This window comes from Naegleria gruberi (assembly GCF_000004985.1).
Source record: "Naegleria gruberi genomic scaffold NAEGRscaffold_53, whole genome shotgun sequence".
In the NCBI taxonomy this organism is placed as follows: Eukaryota; Heterolobosea; class Eutetramitea; order Acrasida; family Naegleriidae; genus Naegleria; species Naegleria gruberi.
This window is the reverse complement of record NW_003163274.1, coordinates 254,153-274,590: the sequence shown is the minus strand read 5'-3', so window position 1 is coordinate 274,590 and position 20,438 is coordinate 254,153. Positions and strand designations below refer to the sequence as shown.

At 33.3% G+C, this 20,438-nt stretch overlaps 9 protein-coding genes across 9 annotated transcripts; 4 read left to right on the top strand and 5 right to left on the bottom strand.

Annotated features, from left to right (window-relative positions):
* Positions 1-3: 3 nt before the first annotated feature.
* Positions 4-2,295, bottom strand: NAEGRDRAFT_81220 (transcription initiation factor TFIID subunit). The gene is made up of 3 exons (XM_002672444.1): positions 2,045-2,295; positions 1,897-2,003; positions 4-1,843 (listed from the first exon to the last, which is right to left on the bottom strand). Exons 1-3 carry the CDS (start codon positions 2,283-2,285, stop codon positions 41-43), a joined length of 2,151 nt encoding a protein of 716 aa, XP_002672490.1. The 5' UTR covers positions 2,286-2,295; the 3' UTR covers positions 4-40.
* Positions 2,296-2,519: 224 nt separating this feature from the next.
* NAEGRDRAFT_72485 (uncharacterized protein) lies at positions 2,520-3,194 on the top strand (the record flags this gene model as incomplete). The annotated part of the gene is made up of 1 exon (XM_002672506.1): positions 2,520-3,194. One exon carries the CDS (start codon positions 2,520-2,522, stop codon positions 3,192-3,194), a length of 675 nt encoding a protein of 224 aa, XP_002672552.1.
* A 250-nt stretch (positions 3,195-3,444) lies between these two features.
* Positions 3,445-5,579, top strand: NAEGRDRAFT_72484 (uncharacterized protein; the record flags this gene model as incomplete). The annotated part of the gene is made up of 2 exons (XM_002672505.1): positions 3,445-4,870; positions 4,912-5,579. The coding sequence occupies 2 exons, from the start codon at positions 3,445-3,447 to the stop codon at positions 5,577-5,579; spliced, it is 2,094 nt and encodes a 697-aa protein (XP_002672551.1).
* A 37-nt stretch (positions 5,580-5,616) lies between these two features.
* On the bottom strand, positions 5,617-7,109 carry NAEGRDRAFT_72483 (uncharacterized protein; the record flags this gene model as incomplete). Its single annotated transcript, XM_002672443.1, has 3 exons — positions 5,617-6,880; positions 6,925-7,002; positions 7,060-7,109. The coding sequence occupies 3 exons, from the start codon at positions 7,107-7,109 to the stop codon at positions 5,617-5,619; spliced, it is 1,392 nt and encodes a 463-aa protein (XP_002672489.1).
* A 1,113-nt stretch (positions 7,110-8,222) lies between these two features.
* On the top strand, positions 8,223-9,212 carry NAEGRDRAFT_60869 (uncharacterized protein; the record flags this gene model as incomplete). The annotated part of the gene is made up of 1 exon (XM_002672504.1): positions 8,223-9,212. The coding sequence occupies one exon, from the start codon at positions 8,223-8,225 to the stop codon at positions 9,210-9,212; it is 990 nt and encodes a 329-aa protein (XP_002672550.1).
* Positions 9,213-9,259: 47 nt separating this feature from the next.
* On the bottom strand, positions 9,260-10,567 carry NAEGRDRAFT_72482 (uncharacterized protein; the record flags this gene model as incomplete). The annotated part of the gene is made up of 1 exon (XM_002672442.1): positions 9,260-10,567. One exon carries the CDS (start codon positions 10,565-10,567, stop codon positions 9,260-9,262), a length of 1,308 nt encoding a protein of 435 aa, XP_002672488.1.
* Positions 10,568-10,642: 75 nt separating this feature from the next.
* NAEGRDRAFT_81219 (leucine-rich repeat domain protein) lies at positions 10,643-12,529 on the bottom strand (the record flags this gene model as incomplete). Its single annotated transcript, XM_002672441.1, has 1 exon — positions 10,643-12,529. One exon carries the CDS (start codon positions 12,527-12,529, stop codon positions 10,691-10,693), a length of 1,839 nt encoding a protein of 612 aa, XP_002672487.1. The 3' UTR covers positions 10,643-10,690.
* A 984-nt stretch (positions 12,530-13,513) lies between these two features.
* Positions 13,514-14,810, bottom strand: NAEGRDRAFT_81218 (uncharacterized protein). The gene has a single exon (XM_002672440.1). The coding sequence runs from the start codon at positions 14,776-14,778 to the stop codon at positions 13,558-13,560; it is 1,221 nt and encodes a 406-aa protein (XP_002672486.1). The 5' UTR covers positions 14,779-14,810; the 3' UTR covers positions 13,514-13,557.
* Positions 14,811-15,146: 336 nt separating this feature from the next.
* NAEGRDRAFT_81217 (uncharacterized protein) lies at positions 15,147-20,281 on the top strand. The gene is made up of 9 exons (XM_002672503.1): positions 15,147-15,253; positions 15,362-15,787; positions 16,020-16,344; positions 16,389-16,521; positions 16,560-16,679; positions 17,221-17,284; positions 17,328-18,271; positions 18,308-18,741; positions 18,785-20,281. Exons 1-9 carry the CDS (start codon positions 15,154-15,156, stop codon positions 20,262-20,264), a joined length of 4,026 nt encoding a protein of 1,341 aa, XP_002672549.1. The 5' UTR covers positions 15,147-15,153; the 3' UTR covers positions 20,265-20,281.
* Positions 20,282-20,438: the final 157 nt, after the last annotated feature.

The window sequence follows — 20,438 nt, the reverse complement described above, 5'->3', positions numbered from 1 at the left end:
AAATTAAATTTAATAATAATAATTTATAATAGTTTTGCTTTTACAAAGTTAAATTTGGAGTGAAAACACCACCTGCCACCATAAAGTCTTGTTGTGTGAACTTGAGTGAATAAACTGGTGTTTGTTTCGAATAGTAAGTCTTGTATGGTTCTTTTGAAATAATCTTGTGCTTGTCCAATTCAAGTTTCTTTTCTTTGAGGATTTGAGCAGCAGATTGACTTCCCTCAACAGAACCTGTATCAATAGTGTCAAACATTGACCAAACTCTAACAGTTGAATCTAATGAAGCTGAAGCAAGGAAAGTGTCATTTCTATTAAAGTCAAGAGACCACACTGGTTTGGTATGTCCAATAAATTTGTAAGCAATCTTTCCAGATCCAATATCCCAAACTAGAACTTGACCATCATCACCTGCAGAGGCACAATATCTACCATCATGTGAAAATGCTAAGGTGTTAATAGACCCATGATGACCTATGAACATTCTCATACATTCTCCAGTTTGTACATCCCACAAACGAACAGTCTTATCACTAGAACCAGTTGCAACATAATTACAGTTTGGATGGAATTTGACACATTCAACATCAGCTAAATGTCCAGCAAAAACTCTGACAGGAGTAACTCTATCAGTAACCCAAAGTCTTGCTGTACGATCATGTGATGCTGTTGCAAACATGTAATCTGTTGGGCTGAAACTAACATTCCAAACAGCATATTGATGTCCCTTATACACAACAACAGATTCTGCATTATTGACATTCCACAAACGTACTGTACAATCTTCACTGGAGGATAAAAGCCATTGTTGATCAGAATTGAATGATAGGGAGTAAACTGGTCCTGAGTGACCAATTAATGTATCATATTGACATTCTCTATTTTCATTATCTTCAAGATTAATACTTTCATAATTTCTCTGATATGATTTAGTATTAGGGATGGTACCATTAAGAGTTCTCCAATTCCAACATTTAATAGTAGAATCAGCAAAACCTGCTGCAATAACAGGACCATTTCTTAGGTTATATTGAGGAGCAAAATCGCCATCATCAACAAAATAGTTGGATGGTTTGTGTTCAAAGTTTGTTCCGATTTCCACAGCATTTAAATTATTATTACAATTGAAAAGTGTATAGAAACATGCAGAAGGACAAGGTGGAACCTGTTCCTTAGCAACATCAATCAATTTCTTAATTTCTTGTTGAGCTGTGGCTGCTCCTTTTTTCTTTCTTCCTCTTCTACTAGGTTGAGGTGCTGTTGGTGCAGTAGGTTGAACAACAGCAGTGGCAGCTAATGCTTCCTCCTTTTCTCTGTTTTCAACTTCCCATGAAATTTTCTTATTTCTTCCGAAAATAGCTTCAAATTCGTCGTCATCATCCTCAGAGTCATCATCATCCGATCCTTCCACATCCTCAGATTTTCTTTTCTTTTTTTGTTGTTGGCTTTTAATATCATGATCCATTAGAAGAATTCCATCAATCATTGCTGGTGCTTGTAAGCTAGGTTGTCCTTTGTATGTTTTAAAATTAACAAATCTATTGAGAATAGATAAAAGTCTTAGTTCACTAGAGTCTTGTAAGAACTTCATTAATAAGTGAAAACTAGCTTCACTTAATCTGATTATAAATTTGTGTGACAATAATCTTTTAGAAAATTCATTTTGATTTACAATTTCAGGAGTTTGTAAACTTTGAAGTGTTAAAATGTCATCATAGTGAAAATGTGAATGTTGTGTCTTGTACTTGTTCAAGAATTTTCTAGCTTCCTCAGAATGATTTTTGCTTACTAATTCCAAATAACAATGGACAAAGACAGGATACAATACTTGAATCAATTCATTCTAATATTATTATGATATTCAATATTATTGACTGTCCATAATACAACACATACCTTATAGATTTCCAGAGAGGAGAATACCCAATCTGTGAGAGATTGATAGGCTTGAAGAAATCCCTTTCCACTTGGTGCTTCACTTAGAAAACTATTCAAAGAATCTCCTAATAACAACATTATATTACTATTGTACTACAAAACCTACCTGATGATCGTATCATTCTTTCCCTTTCCAAAACTGCTGCATATTCTGGCAGTGAAGATGATCCGACAATAGCTTCTTCCTCCAAGGCTTTCAATGATCGGTGATATCCTTGTTGTTGTAAATATTTAATGACCAACTCTTTCATCTTATCAGATTGTTCATCTCCGTTTCGTGTTGATGATGATGTTTGTTCATCCACCATCATATTGGATGACGAAGCCGTTGATTCAGAGTCACTCATTTTTTTTAGCGCTAACTTTTTTTAAATTTATTTATAAAAAATATTTGACTTTAGTGGTGATTGAAATTTTGGTTTGATGAAAATTAATTGAAATGAGTTGATTAATAACATACCCATAGCTTACTAAATTGCGACAGGTTTTCGTTAGATAACAGCCTTATTATTTCACCGTTTGACCTTTAAATAATGGATATATTTCTGATGAATAAGTATTTATTAAATAATTACAAAAAAATGGAAAACTTTGAAGAACCAATCGGAGAGTGTATCACAATCAAGCTCGATCAACACATCGGATCACCTACACTCACTCATTTATATCGGAAAGAAGCCAAGCTTTCCCGTGCACTGATTAACTCTACTCAATATCATCAATTATTTAGAAAGGAATTGAGAACTCATCAAACTCCAAAATTAATATTCAGAGCGAGTAGGGATGGATTTTCAGATTCAGATTTTCATAAACATTGTGATGATCAAGGAAAGATTGTAATTATTTTAAAATCTAAATGTGGAGATTTATTTGGAGGATATACGAGTGAAAGTATGAAACTTGATGAGAGAGGAATGTATGTCAAGGATGAAGAAATGTTTACGTTTCGATTTGATAACAATCGATTGTGTATTTTCAGATTATTACCTGAAGATAGGATCTATGCATTGTATAGATATAGCTCATTTCATTTATTTGCGTTTGGATATTGCTTTTGGATTGGTACCAATGCAAACACATCTGCCACGTCTGGATCACATGATGAAATGGAGGATCACATTTTTCCAGAGTGTAAATTACTAAAGAAAGAGGGTGGTAATCAAGTCAATGAATATGGTGAATTGTTGGAGAATCAGTACTTTCCAAGAATTGGTTTCCTTATTGAAGACTTAGAAGTTTATAAACTCATGGATTGAATTTGAGCATTTAAGATTAAATATTAACAAAAGAATCTCAAATACTCTTCTAAGGCAAGCAGTACATTCTGGTTACCTTTTCCTGAAATTGGAAATGTAATTATCTTTAGTATTTGAAACAGTTTCTAAACATTACATTATTCATCCAAAATAAATATGGAAACTTTCCAAATTAATTTTTTTATTAGAATTGCTTGAGGAGTACAATTTTGCAACTTACTTATTCAATCATTAAAAAAAACTCTCTAACATGTCCTCTCCAGCACAACGAATCGATTATCTTCCAATAGATTCTCATGGAATGATTGGAAATATGGAAACTTGTGCATTGGTTGGAACCGAAGGCACAATTGACTGGATGTGTTATCCACAATTCAATTCTTCAAGTGTTTTTGGACGAATTCTCGATTGTAGAAAGGGTGGAAGTTTCTCAATTCGTGCTATGAATTACACAAAAACTAAACAACATTATTGGCCTGATACAAATATTCTCATTACAAGATTCATGTCCAAGCATGGAATTGGTGAATTGATTGATTTTATGCCAGTTTCTGAAAAGAGGCCTTGTACAAACTTTCTTATTAGAAAAGTTAACTGTATCCATGGATCCATGACATTTAAGGTTAGTTGCTGTCCATCCTTTAATTATGCAAGTGATTTGCATGAATGTAAAATTGGAGCTCATGGTAAAAAAGCATTCTTTAAACCATTTTATAATCCAATGAATCCATTGAACATTCCAGAGAGTAGTATCAATTGTGAACACGCTACATTGTATTGTAGTAAGCCAATTCTCAAGATTATTCCAGTTTTACCAATCATTCCAATTGTGAATGGTGTAAATACTCAATCGAATACTCTATCCCCAACTGTCAGAAGACAATCCATGTGTATGATGGATCCATACGTTGATTCAATGACTGGTAATTGTGTTGAATGCGAATTTACCATTGAGGAAGATGAAAGTGTAACTTTCGTATTTGGTACATTCGACGATGCTTTGACTTGTCCAGAGCAAGAACTATCATCCATCTTTGGTTCCAAGACAATTACTCAATATGGTGAAGAAATGCTCAATGAAACTCTCGATTATTGGCATGATTGGCTTCAAAAATGTACCTATAAAGGCAGATGGAGAGAACAAGTGAAAAGAAGTGCACTAGCTCTCAAGCTTTTAACCTATGAAAAGACAGGTGCCATTCTAGCAGCTGCCTCCACATCACTTCCTGAAGGCATTGGTGGGGTGAGAAATTGGGATTACAGATTCACTTGGATTAGAGATGCCTCCTTCACACTCTACAGTTTCATGAGCATTGGTTTCATGGAGGAAGCAACTAAATTTGTGAAATATCTGGAAGCTAGAATATCAGAAATGAATTTAAAGTACAAACAATCAGATGAGAAGGGTTCTCCACCCCCACTTCAGGTCATGTACAGTATTGATGGAGAACATGAGTTGATTGAGAGAACTATTGATCACTTGTCTGGTTATATGAATTCTAAACCTGTTAGAATTGGAAATGGAGCCTATGATCAATTGCAATTGGATATTTATGGTGAATTGATGGATTCAATGTATATTTATGACAAGTATGGGAATTCAATTTCTTATGACTTTTGGAAGCATTTGAGATTTATTACAAATTGGGTTTGTAATAATTGGGATGAAAAAGATGGTAAGTTTTTTGTGAATTTCAATAGAAATGACATTTGGCAGAGGGTGTTTGGGAAGTTAGAGGTGGAAGACAACATTTTGTTTACAGTAGAATCATGACATGGGTTTGTTTGGATAGAGCTATAAAAATTGCACAATCCAGATCTTTCCCAGCGGATGTTGACAAATGGATTAAAGTCAGAAATCAAATATTCGAACAAGTAATCGAAAAGGGTTACAATAGAGAACTTGAATCCTTCACAAGTTTCTACGGATCTGATACACTTGATGCTTCCACTTTGATTATTCCATTAGTTTCCTTCCTGAGTCCATCCGATACTCTCGTAGTCAATACCATTAAGGCAATCAATAAGCCGCCCGAAGAAAATGGATTAGTGAGCTCTAGTCTTGTCTACAGATATCTGGTTGAAAAAACTGATGATGGGTTTAGTGGAGGAGAGGAGGGAACCTTCAATTTGTGTACTTTCTGGTTGATTGAATCAATTGCTAGAGCATGTAGTTATGGTGAATCGAAGGATCTCCTTCAGGAAGGTAGAATGATGCTTGAACAAATGATTACCTATGGAAATCACTTGAATTTATACTCGGAGGAAATGAGTTTCAATGGTTCTGCACTTGGAAATTTCCCACAAGCGTTCACTTTCATTTCTCTTATTTCTGCTGCTTGTAAATTGGACGAAACTCTTAACAAGATGCAAAAATCATTGTAATATTAAATGTTATTGTGTGAGTAATAATGGTAGTGAATTAATTTTGTTTAATAGAGCTTTCACTCTTGGCAACAATTTCAGTATCGAATAAATTAAGTTTGATAAGATCTTGACAGTGCTTTCCAACTAGTGGTGCCAAATCATTTCTAATTTGTCTTTGGACCTTCAAGATTTCTTCTCTATTAATAACTAGCAATTTTCCTAGAGATTTCATAATTTGCAATGAGACGGCAACTGGTCTAATTCTAACAGCTAAAATTCCTGAAATTGCCAATAAAAGTGCACAGTACAAGGCAAAGTAGAAACTAAATAAATAGGTCAATATTCCAATGGTTATCAAATAATAAATTGGAAGTAAGCTGATAACAATCATAAGCTTGTAGTGAGCCTCTTGATCTTTATATCCAGCAGCAAGCTTTTTTCCAAGATGAGAACAAAGTAGACCAATAGGACCATGATACAAAGAACCAGGTAAACAAATTGGTAAAGTGAACAATAGGGTAATAATCTTTCTGACAAATGAATATTTCATAGAAATTTCATAATACTTCATATTCAATAATCTGATATGGGCATTGAATTGTTTGAGAGTCTCGTAAACAGGTTTTGCCTCTGGCTCATTTTCAAATAAATCAATAAATCTTTGAGTAATGAGCAAGTATTCTTCTTGAGTTAATGGGAAGGATCTATTTCTAACAAGTGATCTAGCGACTTGAGCAGCCAAAATTGTATCTGGTTCCTTGGCAACAACTGTGACATTTCTCAAAGCATCCTTTACAACATCAGCAAGTCTATGCAAAGTCTTTCCACTATCTTGTTGGTATTCTTGTAAATCATTTCTATCAATAGGAATTTCCTTTCCAAATTGAACATAAACATCTGATCTAAATTCATTCTTACTATCATAGTTTAATCCAACTGGTACTAGATAAATCTTATCCAAATTTTCACACTTCTCCAAACAAGTAAAAGCTGCTCTGGCAAAACCTGTCTTGATTGTTAGAATGTCACTATTATTGTGACTTGTTCCTTCAGGGAATATGACTATACAATGTCCATCAATCAACACTTCGGCCATAGCATTAATAGCAGCTAGATTCGATAATTTTCTTTGTTCTTCCAAATCCTTTCCATTCACATCACATGGTCTAATGATTGGAATAATTCCGAGTAATTTCATAAAGAATCCAACAACAGGTAAATTAAATAATTCTTGTTTAGCAACACCTCTAATAAGTCTATTGCTCACTTCTGAATAGAGAAACAATGCATCCACTAATCCATTATAATGATTGACAACACTTTATCCTCATTATTGATCATTTCTAAATGATTGATCACTTACAATATGACAGGACGATCTTTTGGAATATTTTCTGTTCCTCTTGCACTCACATTACCATAGAACATGTGAATACAAAATCTAAAGTCACCATATTAAAAGAAGTTATTAATCCTCATCACTTTTTTAAAAACCTACTCAAAGAACCACCTCAGCAAGGTGTAGGCTATCATGTTCACTTTGGCCATTTTTTTGTACTATTTTTACTTTATCACCAAATGGCAGTCGTATGATGATGTTCCTTTTGTTTGTTGCTTTACACAGGAGAGACTCTCTATTATGAAGGAAGGGAAAAGGAAATTAATCATTCTTGGATTGTCTCTCTTCTGTGCTGTAGAGAGTGAATACACATTGTATGGCAGCTGCTGATCATAAAGTTCTCTAGCTAAAACAAGTTCACCGTGTGTGGATAATTATTGTTGTGCTGCTGATGACGATCATGTTGAACATAAATACAAAATTTTGATCATCATCACATCAATTAATAATAATAACAATATTAAATTGTACAATTTTTAAATTATTTATTACATAAATTACAAGATCGTGATGAATTTACAAACAACCTCCCTTCAATTGCAAAATCAATTGGACGGTATCACCAGCCTTAAGACCAGCATCCACACAAGTCTTATCATCAGGCAAAATCTTACCGTTCATGACAAGTCTTTGTTGCGGAACAGCAATACCAACTTTTTCTTGGATGAGTTGTTTAAGATAGGTAACCTTGTCAGTATCTTCGACGTCCAACTTGGTAATACCACCTGACAATGTCTTGATGTTAATTTGCATGGTTTTGGAATATTTTTTTCGAAATGTATTGTTGTCTCTTTTACAAAACGAGTTCAACTCACTTAAAAATTTTTGTGTGATGAGTTTGAAATTCAAATTTTAAAAATAGATTATAGGATCCAGTGTGAGAAAGAACTGTGAAGAAGTTTTACAATGGAGATGGGCTGAACATTTGAATAAACAAGATTGTTTTTAACTCGCAAAGATGGTTTTCTTGGAGGGAACATTTCGTCTGAGGAATTACAATTTCGTTAAGAAAGAAAAAAACATCCAAGTTCATCACCCTCCCAATTAAATCTTATCAGATTATTAATTACAATAAAAAAAAATGACAATCGTGTTGGATTTAGGCTCTCACTCTATCAAGGCTGGTAGGTAAAGGATTGAAAAATTGGAATTTTATTGTTGTTTTTGATGATGATTAATTTTGAATCCCAGGAATTAATTCAAGGAGTGAGCCAGCATGTATCATTCGTTCAGTTGTTGGTTATCCGAAATATCCAATTGCAATGCCTCTTGTTGAATCACAAAAATTGGGATATATCGGAGAGGCTTTAAAAAGGATGAGAGGAATGGTTAATGAATCGGAAGTGACTAGGAATGGTGTAATTGTGGATTGGGATAATTTTGAAAATTTGTTAGAATATTTGATTAAAGAGGAATTGCACATGTATGCCAGTGAAGAATGTTTTTTCTGTACGGAGGCAATTTTAAATCCAAAATCAGAAAGAGAACGAATGACAAGTTTATTGTTTGAGAGGTTTGGAATTTTGGGATTGGATTTTGGATATCAACCAATAATGTCCTTATTTGCGAGTGGAAGAAATTCAGCAATAATTATTGAAATGGGTGAGGATTTAACGCAAATAGTCCCAATCTGGGACTGCTTTGTGATTGAAAATGCAATTTTGAGGAGCAATATTGTGAATGGAAGGATGGTGACAGACCACTTGAGACAATTATTGAATCAGAAAGGATTTTCTTTTCATACAAGTTCTGAGCTAGAAATTGTCAGAGAAATGAAGGAGAAAGTTGTTTGTTTCAATGGTGAACCGAATATTAATTCTCAAAAAATAGATTACTTCCTTCCAGATCTTACAAAGATAGAAATGTCAGGCGAACAGAATCTCTCTGCAGAATGTTTATTTAATCCATTCATTTTGAATAAGAATGTGGATGGTCTTCACGAAATGGTTCACAACAGTTTTACAAAATGTCCAATAGATTCTCGCTTAGATCTTTATGGAAATATAGTATTATGTGGGGGAAATTCCCTAATAGATGGACTAGACAAGAGACTTGAACAAGAGTTGGATTTACTTCTTCCAAAGAATGTCAGAAAGAAATTTATTAGCATGGATTCCCCTCAATTTTCTTCGTTTATTGGAGCCTCAATTTATTCAAGCAGATCCACTATTACAACAGGTTGGATTACAAAAGAGTCATACCAAGAATATGGACCTAATATTTGTAGGAGAGATAGGCTGTCATTGGTTTAATTTTCCTTTTATTACCTTTCAAGAACAGATCTTGATTACAAAATATTTTACAAAATAATGGATGAAACAGCCAAGCCAAGAGCTCCTGCAATTACAGCAGATCTCATCCAGAGAGGTGAATGATTTTTCTTTTCTTGCTCCTTTGATTCTTGTATATAGTCATCCTCTTTCTTATGTGTCAAGAAAGTGAGTGATGAAATATCATCCTTGATTTGTGGCTTCTTACTTCCAACTACAAAGAACATGTCACCTTGTTTGGCAGATTTTTGTACAACTCGAATATTGGAATTTCTGGTAGATTTAAATTCATCAAAGGCCTCTTCACTCACATAGAGATAGTAATTTTGTTGAAGTAAATCATCCGATGTTAATAGACTATCATGCTTGTTCAATGTGTTTTTCAATACCTGTTGAATTCCTGGATTTGCTTCATGATTTTCAACATAGTCTTTGAGCGATTTGACATTATATTCCTTTTCCATATTCAAATCTATATTCAATTCATTTAAAATCCATGGCTTTTCTAACCAAATATTTGATTCCTTGTATTTTTCAAATTCCTTGTTGGTGAAAATTTTTCTCCATATTTTCGATCCAAAAGCTTCATTTTGCTCCTTAATTAAGTGTAATGCCAAATCACTATCTCCAACTTTATCCCTAATCATTGCGTATTCAATTAAGGTTGACCAATATCCTTGACCTTCCTTCATAAAAGGATGAAATTTCTCCACATGAATATGTGTAATAATCGATTCTTCATTAAAATCATCCACAGGAGGTTTGTAATCTAATTTTGCATAAAACTTTTTAAAATCGTGCTCAATTGGAACTTGCTCCTCTGCTGGCTTTGTTTCTTCAAGAGCCAGTTTCTTATTTCTCCTATTTATAAAGTATTCACGAATTCTATTCGGAGTTCTTTCCTTCTTTTCCTCTGGTATATTAATTTCAAGCCAATCTGAATTTCTTAATAATTGATGAGGTGTAATCTTCTTATTTGTTGTGAAAATTGAAGGAGCATCCTCATTAACATGAAATTTCCGATATCCTACATCCAGCAAGACAACTCCCAAAGCACCCAACCCCAAAAAACCAGCTGGCTTTACAATATACTTGAAGGCACCACTCTTATATCCAGCCATAGTCTGTGGTGTTGGTTTATAATAATTGTAGTAATATCTAACAACTTTCATTAATATGTGTTCATCTTTTTTGTATTTTCCCGAAGTTGATGACAAGTTTGAATTTTCTACTACTTGATTATTGGCTGTTGATTTTACAAGTGCCGATTCTTGTTGATCAGCAGCAGAGGGTTTCTGTGAAGGCTTGGCAAATAAGCCTTTCCACAAATTTTGCATTTTTTTGATTTTGGAAAGAGTCAATCAGAATGAAATAATCAACTTGTAGTTTCCAAAAAAGCGCTCAATTATTTTACTTACATTTCCAGGATTTATTTACATTATGGTTGACAGAGTAGGTGTTTAAAAAAAGATAACTCTAAATGGTAATGGTCTTGCATTCTTGTTTACAATTTGGAATTTTGAATCATCTTCCTCAATTGATGCATAGTATTTGTTTTCAGAAACGTTAACTTTTTGCATGAATGGCAAATATGATTTTGAAATTATATTAACTCCTTTTTCGGTAAGATTATTTTTCTGAAGATCAAGAGTTCTGAGGGAGGTATTTGTTAGGATGAATGGTAATGCTCTATCGTGTAGCTCACAAATATTAAGTTTGAGATGTTTAAATCTTCCTCTACCTAATATCTTAGCTCCTTCCTCTCCAATATCCATTGATGTGATTGAAAGTTTATCCAAATATTCTAATTTCAAGAGATGTTGTAGCTGCATTTCTTTGATATCACTAAACTTAAGACTTTTCAACTTCAATTTTTGAATATTTGTTAATAGTGATAATGGAGCCAAAGAAGTCAGCTCGTTTCCTTCCGAATTCAGCTTCCTTAAATTTGGTAAATATGATACTAATTTTTGCAACCATTCTCCTTTCAAATAGTTATTTTTCAAATTCAACTTTGTAATTTTGGTTAATTTTGCCAGTGGAGTGATATCTTTTACTCCACAATCCTCTAAATCAAGAGCTGTTAAATTATCTAATTTTTTCAAATGTTTGAAAACATTCTTTGTAATATCGTTTTTTCCAATATTAAGAGAAGTTAATTGTGTCATTTTTGAAATAGCCAATAGAACCTTATTTCCTATTTTGGTTTCATTAACATTCAACTCTGTAAGGTTTTTGAACATAGAAAAATCATTTCTGTTCCCAATAAATGAATTTGGAACAGATAATCTCTTCAAAGCACTAAACTTTGGATTGAATATGCTAAATACTGGGTCATTATCCAAATCATCCAATTCCAGATCCTCTATATGGGTAGAACTCATCATTGCACATTTTTCGTCCAAATAGTCTGATTTCAGTGCTGCCTTCTTTAGTAAAGGGGCTTTTAAAATACAAATTGCAGAGTCATCATCTGTAAATGCTGCGTCGAATGTAATCTCTGAAAGTAATGGAATACAAATTGCATCAACCTTCTTTATGTCACAATACGACAATTTCAAAAAAGTTAATTTAGGTAATGGTTCAACAATGGAAATAGAACCATGTGAAAGTAATAAAGTGAAATGAGTTAAATTCTTTGAAATCTTTCCATTAATAATCACAGAATAATCAAGATAATCCTCGTTCTTGATGCATAATTCCAATTTTTTTACATTCGAAAAATCATGGTAAGCTGAAAATTCAAAGAATTCTGGATTGTGTTTAACTGAGAGCTCCTCTAATTTAGGTAGTTTAGTCCAAGATTCAATATGTGTAGCTGTTATAATAAATTTGAACAATTGTAGACTTTTCAATTTAGGCAAACATTGAATAGAGTCAGGCACCATAGTATGCCCTTGGGATCGAAGAGACAACTTTTCAAGATTATATAACAATGAAAAATCAAAATCTTTTGAGATTCCTTCCAAACTCAAATCTCTAATCATATACAATTCACCTTCATTTGCTTTCCTTGCGAAAAAATCTGTCAATGGAGCAGAAATATGAGATGAAAGAACAGGCATATTGCAAAAGGCTTCATTCCATTGCAAACAGACAAATCTACATTTTCTGGACAAGAATGAATAATCTAAAAAGTCGAAAATAACTCCCAATACATCCTCATTCAAATTAGCCTTTAATAATGTTTTCATCAAAACTTGATCACCATCAGTATTTAATTCCTTTTTTGATGATGTTTGTTTTCTTCTCTTCTCCGAATTCGCGCCATCAGCCACAAAGCCTTGCTTTCTTTTCATTTTTTTTGTGTTTGGATACAAACCTATTGGTCGAATTTATATTAAGTTAATTATTGGACACATCATTCCTAAATGCCACAACATCAATTTGTGTGAGACTTTGGTCATTGATGTTTATAAGTTGAACCCTTTTGATTCAGAGTGATAACATTGTCTCTTCAGTTTACAGTGAATAATACATCACAACAAAATGAGTGTCGTCAGCTGCGATACGATCACATCTATTTCCTGTTACCTTACTTGGATGAGATGACCAAAATATTAAGAGTGATTAAATGTGGAGAGAAGCCATTGTGATCAAGTGTTTTGGAAGAGAGTATTTTCAGAAATAATGTTGTTAAAAGCTATTTCAATGATGGTGGTGGTTGTAATGATATTGTATCAGTTGAGGGCCAAGTTGATAAAGATGATGAAATGAACAAAACCTATCTTAGACAATACTATTAATCCACAATCCATATCTCATTAAATCCCTTGAATTTTATTTGTCGGATATCCACATGTAACTTTAAAATCAATTATTAAATTATTAAATTATTAAATGATTTCCGATAATTTATCAAAGATCCTAACTTCAATATTCAAAGGTAACCATCATTATTTTCCGTGCTTTAAATTTCATCATCTTGTTGTTGTTGTTGATTTTTCTTTTCAGCTCTTTTCTGTTTAAGTGTTTCAATTTTGTTTCTACGTTCCTCAACATATTTATCACCCCAAGCTTTAACAATTCCATCCTTTTCCTTGTCAAATTTTCTCTTTCCGATAAATCTTTTCACCCAAGAATCAGGACATAATTCTTTTAATTTCATAAATTCCGCTTCACATTTTTTTACATCATCCTTTGATTGATCTAAACAAGCAAAGAGAACTTCTTTAGATGCCCAACAAACTTCTCTTTCTTCTTTTTTCATTTTTTTTAATTTTTTGAAAATTGAATTAGATCTATAAAACTAGCTCATACAAGAATGAAATAATTCAGATATTGTGTGGTAAAATCAATTTATTTACAAATTACTATACAGTGGCCTTCATTGTCTATCATCGAGTGCTTCAACACCTGGGAGTTTACGGCCTTCCAACAATTCCAAAGAAGCACCACCACCAGTACTGATGTGTGAAACCTTATTTTGAGCATTATTGTTTTGAACCAAACTGACAGTGTCACCACCACCAATAATTGAAACCAAACCTTGTTCAGTAGCAGTAGCAACAGCATCTAACAAACCAATAGAACCAGCAGAAAATTGCTTAATTTCAAAGACACCAGCAGGACCATTCCAAACCAAAGTCTTGGCATTGAGAATGACTTCTCTGAAGAGTTCAACAGACTTTGGACCAATATCCAAACCCATCAAATTATCTGGAATACCTTGTTCATCAGTGTAAACAGACTTTTGAGCAGTTTCAGTGAGAGCATCAGCACAAACGTGGTCAATTGGGAAATGGAGCTTAACACCATTCTTCTTGGCCTTTTCGAGCAACTTTTCAACAATCTTGGCACCATCTTCATCGAACAATGATTTACCAATTGAAACTCCGAAACAGACCTTCTTGAAAGTGAAAGCCATACCACCAACAATGATCATTTCATCAACCTTATCCAACATGTTTTCAATCAATTTGATCTTATCCTTAACTTTAGCACCACCTAAAATAGCAACGAATGGCTTTGATGGTTCAACCAAAGCCTTACGGAAGTAATCCAATTCCTTCTTCAAAAGATAACCAGAAACACAACAACCCAATCTCTTCAAACCAACCATTGAAGAGTGAGCTCTGTGAGCAGTACCAAAAGCATCATTGACATAAACATCACCATATTTAGCTAATTGGGTTCTGAATTTTTCAACATCTTCTTCTGGAGTACCCTTCAAGACTTCTTCTTCTGGATGATATCTAAGATTTTCCAACAAGACAATCTTGGCCTTTTCTTCAAGAACAGCCTTTTCAGAATCAGGACCAACACAATCTTTAGCAAATCTAACTGGTTCTCCCAACAACTTTTCAAGTTCCTTGGCAACAGGTTCCAAAGTAGCTTCTGGAACAACTTTACCATCAGGTCTTCCGAGGTGACTCATCAAAACAACTTGAGAAGCACCATGATCTAAAATATATTTCAAAGTTGGAAGTGTTTCCTTGATTCTGGTATTATCTTTGATAATTCCATTCTTGAGAGGGACGTTATAATCTACTCTAGCAAGAACTCTCTTACCAGAAAAGTCAACATCTTCAATACTCTTCTTATTCATTTTGATGATGGTTATTGTTGTAGGTGTTAAGCCAAATTTTTTTAATTTGTTTCCGTTCCTTCCCAAGCCATACAGTCATCAAAGGGTTTTAAAAAGTACTCGATACAAATTGAATGGAAACTAAACGAGTAAAAATCCTTTACTTGTACTGTCAATCTAATTTTGCTCACTTGAGCAGCAACACAGATAATGTACATATTGTTGTGATGATATGATTAATGGGCATAAGCTTCATAGTTTTATCATGGATAATGTTATTTGACAGGGTGGTCTCATGGAAATATTATTCAATGCTCAAGAGCTTGAAGTTGTTTTTTCCTGCTGAAAAGCCTGCCCGAATAATTTTGTAAAACTCATTAAAAATATCGCAAAAAAATGCTCGCCAGACTCTCCAGATTTGCTTCAAAGAACAACAAGTGTTTCGCTGCTTCATCACTCCAAGTTAGAAGTATCCGATTCGAAGCTAACCCAACAGGTATGTTTTTATGATGAATAGAGGAATTTATAGAACAATATGATAAAATTAAAATAATAATCGTAAAATAATATTATTTTAATATGATGACGATGAAAATTTAAATAGTAAGAACTCAAGCTGCTGAAATTGCTATCCAAAAGTTCGCTTCTCTCAAATATATGGGTATGCCAATTACTGTTGATCACTACAATGAAATTATTTGGAAGTGTGTTGAAAATGCTCAATCTGACAAGGCTAAATACATGTTCGACGAAATGAGAGCTGAAAACATTGTTCCTGATGTTGAAACTTTCTCCATGTTGATTGGATCTACTCTCTTCGATGCTAACCCATTGAGAGCTGTTAACTATTTGGAAGAAATGATTCACTTGGGCGTTGAAACACCAAAGTCTTTCTATTTGGTTGTTTCTGAAGTTTTGGCCAAGGCTAAGCACAACAACACCAGCAAGTTGTTCAAGGAATTCAGTGGTAAGCAAACCGTTACCAATGAAGAAGTTTTGGCTGCTGTCCGTTCTGCTAAGACTGAAATTGGTCTCCACTAAATTTCCCTCCGTTTTAAACTCTCCAATAATTTCTCTATTTTAACTTCTCTCGACACCGAACCAATAACTGGGTTTTTGTAATAAAAAAATGTTTTCATCATCTGGCACGAGAAACTATCATCCATCATCATCCACAAAACAAAAATTAAATTATTATTTGATATCTGTAGTGATACTGTTGTATTTTGTCAATTTATTCATTATTGAATTTATTCATGCAGCATTTGTCAGAAGTACATCAGATCAGTCAACAACAATAGCAAATGTTTATTTACAAGACAACAAGTATTCTCCAAATTCAAATATGAATTCATTCCGTGTCATTGACACCAATAGTGACAATATTCATTATGATGACGATTTACCTTCTTGTAATAATTTATTTGGTACTCAATTTAGTTGTGACATTCCTCCTATTTCTTCCACTACATATGAATTTGAAGGGTGTAGATCCAATAATACTGTTCCAGTCAAATGTTATGCAAGAGAAGGTGTAAATTGTACAGGTGACAAGACATTTTACAAAGAAATTTCATGTTTTTACACGTAGGTATTTAGTTCTGGAATAATTTACTGGAATATTATTATAGTACTGGATATGCATTTTCAACAGCTCTTGGATTGAGCATTTTCTTTGGATTCTGTGGATTTGATAGATTTTATTTGGGTTATGTTGGTTATGGATTATTCAAGATGTTTACATTTGGAGGAATTGGATTATTGGTATGTATTATTGAATTGAAATTTTAAACTTGGATTAGTGGATTTATGATGTTGTACTTATTGCCATGCAAGTTGTCACTCCTCAAGATGGCAGTAATTATCTTGTTGGATACAATGGTCCTAGAAATATTAGATTCGTCCTCAATAACTCAACCTACGTTTATTGAGCTAAGATATGGCTGATTATCGAGTTAACAGATGTAAAGTATAGAACTTTGAGTTTTAAAATCATGTATCATCAGCACATATTCCAATTACATTTTGAAACATTTTCGAGAGAGAAGAACATTACATTAAATTATTTCCTAAATTATTTATCATATTTATTATTAACAATATTATTCAGACCTCAATAAGATATCCTTATTTCACAACAAACAATACTCAATTCTATTTTAAGGAACCTTCAAGATATCTGCTTGTTGATGGTAATGTGTTTCCAGTTATTTCTAAGCGTAACGGTTTTACCATCATAAAAAATCAAAAAAAATGATGGGACGAGATTCACCCTCAGAGACGAGGAACATCCCAGTAAGAAATGGGAAGAGTCTCATTGGTGAGGATGACGATGAGGTGAATGTTGGGGATAGTGGTGAGTTCGGAAGGCCAATACAATCTGAATCGAGATCACCAAGTTTGAGTGTAGGTTTTTATTGTTGTATTCAAGATGATATAATTTCGATACCTATAAATGTTTAGGAATTAAGGAGTAAGAGGGAGAAAATTAGACACAATTTGGACGCTTTGACGATGAGCATGAGGAGTAGGTTTATTAGTAATGAATTTGTATTATTCAAAAACAATAGGTGGAAATAATAGTGTAAATAGTAGTGTTGACTTGTCAGATTCATTCTCTTCTATCTCTTCTAGGCTTTCAATCAATCTAAATGAAATGCTAGAAAAACAACAAAATAAGGAGAAAAAACTGGAGCAATTGGCTCAGAAAAGAATTGAAAGAGAACGAAAACATCCAGAAGAAAGTCAAATTGAACAAAGGCTTATTGAATATAGGAAGCAACTTCAAATAGCTATCAATCAAAAGATACAATTGGAGGCAGAAATGGAAAATTTAAAACAAAATTTTGAAGATAAACTTGTAAATTACGAATTACAATTGGAAGAGTTGAAGTTGGATAAGGAGATGGCAGAGGAGCATGTTAATTCATATAGAGAGCAATTAGATGGTATAGTGAATGATTTGGCAAATGCTGGATATACAGGTGATTTAATACAGAATTATAGCTCTACTGTAAAAACTCAAAATGATGAAACAACGAATCAAATTCTTCATGAAATGATCGAAAAGAACAAGGATCTCTCAAAAATTATCAATGATTTGGAATCAAAAGTTAAGGATTTAGAGTTGTTCAAGGAATTATCTTTGGAAATGGAAATAATTGCCAAAGAAGAGATAGCCATTTTGAAAGAGGAGCTTGAAGATAGAGAAAATGATTTTTATGATTTTGAAAAATACTTGGAGGAAGTTCAAATTCTTGTAGACCAAAAAGAAAGGACTATAGAAATGTTTAAATCAAAAGTATTTCAACTTGCTTTGGAATTGGATTCCATAAGGAAGGAATCAAAGGATAAGGAAAGTAAATCCAATAGTCTCCAAATTAAATCTAACGACTTGCTGTTAAATTACACAAGTTTAGTGGAGAAGGTGAAAAACAAAAGAGGATGGTCCATTGAGAAGGATAAAATGAATATTGAAATAGAGGAGTTATCATCACACATTGAATCGTTACAGGTTTGTAGTTTAAATATATTTTAATAACACACGTAGACAATTCTTCCACCTCAAGTTTTTGAAGATTTTGTTCAATGTATAAAGCATTACCATATTCTTGGAACATCATCTAAAAAGTTTAAAAAGGTGATTAGATACATTAATGACAAGCCCAATGGAATTGCAGAAAGTTCTTCTGAAATAAGAGATTTTAAAATAAGAGATTTCCAAAACAAGTTAAGCTTCTTCCTATCGATATCTATTTTCATACTCGAATCTTTTAGAAAAAGATATTCCTACATTACTAATTTCAAGGAAATGGAAAATGTGGTTAAAGATGTGATGGAACTAGATAACGTAGCGGATAGATTTTTAGAGGTTCTCAAAAGAGATGATTTAACAGAAGATTTTTCCAATGAAAATACTGTGACAATTTCGTTTATTTTGACAAACCTTGTACAGGAGATAGATTCGATCAGCAGGCAGAATAGGTATGTGTTTGATTATTTGTGTTGGTATTTCTCACATTATTAGTGGATATTCTTGTATTTTAGAAGGAATGATAATGATGATTTCAACAATACTTGAGTTGTTTACCTCAATTCAGGTTTTGATTGAGAAGATTTTACCAGAAAAAGAAAGAGTACTTCCAGTTGTAAAGCAGATTTCTTCAAACTTGATTGCCTCACAAGCAGAATTTGAAAGCTTGAACCAAAATTGTAGAATAATTCAAAAGTTATTAACCGAAACCCCTCAAATAGTATGCAACGAAAAGTTTCATAATTTATGCGAACAATTATTCTTTATTTCTTTAATTTATTACGAAGCCCTTTTATCAAAGAACACCAAGATGGGATATGTTTATACTTACTACATGGATTTGCATGAAAGCCAATTGATTAGAGTTCAAAGCATAATGAGTGAAAAGGCAACTGAATTTAATTATATACCGTCTCATATGTTTGCTGATATTTCATTTAGACAATCTTCTAATTTATTTGTGGCTGCTTTGGGAATGCCTCACGAGGAAGTACTAAGATTAGTTTCCATAGGAGATGATTCAGATACGTTCTACATACCTAATCAATTTATTGGAGGTCTATGCGAGGAGTTGAACTCTTTTTGTGAGGAGATGATCATGAATCCAAAAAATAGAGAATCTCTAAAGGACACATTTGAGGAAAGATTAATCTCTGTGAAGAAAGACTTATCCATTTACGAGAACATGAGACCTTCAATGGAGAAGGTGGAAAAAGAAAACCAGTCTTTGAAAAGAACCCTTGAAGAAATTGAACTTAAACTTAGAAAAACTCTTGAGCAAAAAGATGAATTGGAAAAGAGTTTAGCCGAGTCAAATGACAAGGATGAGGAATTCAAGAAACTTACTCAAAAGTTGAGAGACTTGGAAGGATTTAGAGAAAAATATGAACTTGCCATGAGTGAAGAGAATGTTTACTTAGAAGCTATTGAAAAGATGCAAAACGATATTTTGAGCTTTGAGACATATGCAAAGGATCTAGAGGAAAAGATTAAGAATACAGGAGAGCTACCAACAAAGAGCCCACAAAGAAGAGCTTCTAGAATGGCCCCTTTTTCTTCAAGAGGAGCTCCAACTAATACTGATCACGTTGACAGATTGGAGTTGGTGAATATGAGACAAAATCTTGACTATTTGAATTTTAAAAACTTTCAACTTAAAGTCAGAGAAAGTGAAGAAAAGCTCATGAACACCATTTACAATCCAATGTTCTTCCAAGAAAAGGAATCCATTGTAAAGAAAAGATATCTTCACACTCTTTCCTCACTCATCAAGGAAAGTCATCCAATAGATGCTGTGGACCTCACGAATAATTTACTTGCACCTAAACAACAGCTAATAATATCGGCAAAAGCTCTAGAAAAACAACAAAAATTCCACACCAAGGAGGTTCATCAAGTGGTCAACTCAAATTTCAGACCTGCCGTTCTCTCCAGACAAAATAGTCAAAAGCTCCAGAATTCTTCAAATCAATAAACCATGAGCATTGAATTACTCAACAAAAGCAATTACTCCAACACCTTCATAACACATTCAAGCATCTACTGCTATTAGATTTTCTCTCTGTGTTGATGGATTTTCAAGACAAAAAATCACACAACAAAAAAATGAGTGAAATTAAAAATCTTTCCGTGATACATCAGCAACCGA